The sequence below is a fragment of the Perkinsus marinus genome (genome assembly GCF_000006405.1).
Source record: "Perkinsus marinus ATCC 50983 genomic scaffold scf_1104296941536, whole genome shotgun sequence".
Classification (NCBI taxonomy): Eukaryota; Perkinsozoa; order Perkinsida; family Perkinsidae; genus Perkinsus; species Perkinsus marinus.
Window position 1 is genome coordinate 1 of NW_003212493.1, and position 2,739 is coordinate 2,739.

A 2,739-nucleotide genomic window follows, 5' to 3' on the forward strand; every position below is an offset into this window, starting at 1 on the left:
CAGCTGGTCCATAGCCTCGTAGGGGATGATGTTGATCTTGTTGATTTCATGGGAAGTACGGAAACCATCGAAAAAGTTGACGAAAGGCACTGAGCTCCTCAGCGTGGCAATATGGGCTACCAAGGCCATGTCCATCGATGCCTGGACGCTGTGACCAGACAGCTGCGCCCAGCCAGTTTGACGTGTGCCCATGACATCAGTGTGGTCGCCAAAAATACAAAGAGCATGTTTGGATATAGCTCTTGCAGCCACATGGAAGACGCAAGGGTTGAGGGCACCAGCGATTATGTACATATTCGGGATCATAAGTAGTAGACCTTGTGAAGAGGTAAAAGTGGTACCAAGGCCTCCAACATCGAGAACGCCGTGTACAGCACCAGCGGCACCGCCTTCTGACTGCATTTGGGTAACCCTTGGGACGCTGCCGAAGAGGTTCTTCCGTCCTTGACCAGCCCAGTTGGCCATGACATCACCCATCGGTGTGGCGGGCGTGATGGGATAGATCTGAACAAGTGAGCTGTACAGGGAAGTAGCTCATGCTGGGCTCACCATAGCCTGCTCGGACCATGCATACGCCACATAGGCAGCTGCAGTACAGCCATCGTATGGCAGCTGTTTCTGTGGGAACTCCTTCAACTCCTGAGGGGAGCACGATCACGATCACACATTACACTCGGCGATATAACGACCTTACCTTAGGTGCAGGGTGTACCAGCTTGGTGTAACTCTCGACTGACGATGAGTTAGCTGCTGCTCCTGATACACTGGCAAAGGCCTGCTTGGACATCCGAGTGGCGGATGCAGCAGCCGCAACAATGCGAGTTGAAGGTAATAGTGATCTTGATGATAACATATGGGAAGAAGCACGCGGATAGCTTCTAGTTGTCGGGGTGAATGAAAATTGATCTACTAGACTGAGGACGTCTTGTAGATAAGGAGAAACCAAACTCCTGAACACATTATTATCAACAGGCCGATGTACCCCTATAACTGGTGACCCCAACAGGAACGCTCGAACGGTACACGATAAAGAGGGCATTCCTGAAGAAATTCTCGAGAGCAAATCGCCACACTTCAAGGAAACCAAGGTCCAAGCACATCATGCGAGGCGAGGCTACACTTAAAGCTTGATCTAACAATACAATGTATCAATGCATAGATCAATTCCAGAATGATTGCGACTTTGGTTCATTGAATCACTTGGAAATTTCCAAGTCACTTGCGCACTTGCATTTCCTCAACGACGCCTAGTCTTCTCCCGTCGAGGTGGCGGGGATTTCTCCAAGTTGGAAATTCCAACCTTACCTAAGTCACAGGTTGTGTACGCTCGTGTGGAATTGTACGAATCTATCGTGAACCGGTGTGTTCCGAGTATCGACGTTATTGTTGACCAACTGCTGGACGCTCAGTGTTTACAAACCGCACAATGCATGCAGCGGCCGTGGCAGCCTCGGTTGCCGCACACAGAAGAGCACTCAGACGGCGAAGATCAGCAGCACGGGAAGGTCTCTTTGACGAACCGTCGCCCCTGTATGGTAAGTCGCTTTGAGGTAAGTCGCTCAACCACTACAGACGTTGTGTAGGTGTTGGAAACTGTCACCCGCCTAGACGTAAACAACACGCTTACGGTAAGGACGGTGAGATCGACTTGGTGGTGGCCAGTGACTCCTTCTGTAGGCAGTCCTTCCATACGGGACCAGCACGAGTTCGACTTCTTCCCCATGCCTGACCACATAATACGTGTGAGTACACATTAATATCAAGAAGAAGAGGCACCCAAAATCGATCATCACGACGCCTCAGGCCCACGACCCGAACCTCTTAGAAATTCTTGAGGCGTACCAGAGACAGCTCCGTCGTGAGCAAGGTACTCGCTCTTCAATTCACTGTACTCATGAGTTTGTTAAAATCACGCTGGTTCATCATTCAGGGCTGGCTCGTGGATCGACGAGGGGTCAAACCTCGAAGAGCGAGCGAAAACCGTCGTTCTTTCAAAGACTAGGTCGGTGACCAATCACTTCAAGTATACTTCCCATTCGGCCCTCTGGCAGGGTCCTCGGTTTTCGCACTGATACGATGTCGTTCGACCACCCACATCACGAGGAAGGCAAGTGAACCTCGCAGTCTCCTTCTAAGCCCGACAGTGTCTCCTGTCAAAGCACGTCTATCCTCCAGCTCGGAAACCAGTACGGCATCTTTGTGAGAACAGCAAGCTTGTGAATTTGATGTATTCAGCTTCCTTACCGTCTACAACAGTATCAAGTCACAGAGAGTCGTTTGCTTCAGGGACTTAACCGTGATTTCAGTTCTATTTTATCAAACTTCATCACCCACTATAGGGAATATCACTTATCAATACGGCACGTATTCTTGGGCATGTATAAACTCTATCTGATGCCGATGTGACTTGACTGTTGTTCTAGTACACCAATACTGTCGAAACTACACAACACAACATCCTTCAGTGTACACCTAGTAGATCATGTATACTGGTAACGGTATCAAACATAGCTCAATGAAGCATGTCGTTGTGAGTACCTGACGATAGTAGTCGGAGGTGTGCAGGACGGGTCCACTCACATGACGCGGACAGACTCCGGTAACATGTCAAATTTCCGAGGCATCGACTTCTTGCCCTCGAGGCGCTGGACGGGCGGCTTGTTTGATCGTTCCGAGTTGACGCCTGAAACATGGATGGAAACGTATCCCCACTGACTATACGTGATCAGACCATCGCCC

At 50.0% G+C, this 2,739-nt stretch overlaps 1 protein-coding gene across 1 annotated transcript; it reads right to left on the reverse strand.

Annotated features, from left to right (window-relative positions):
- Positions 1-59: 59 nt before the first annotated feature.
- On the reverse strand, positions 60-787 carry Pmar_PMAR004235 (conserved hypothetical protein; the record flags this gene model as incomplete). The annotated part of the gene is made up of 3 exons (XM_002781796.1): positions 60-504; positions 550-639; positions 695-787. Coding segments are annotated over 3 exons (628 nt in total), but the record flags the coding sequence as incomplete, so codon positions are not given.
- Positions 788-2,739: the final 1,952 nt, after the last annotated feature.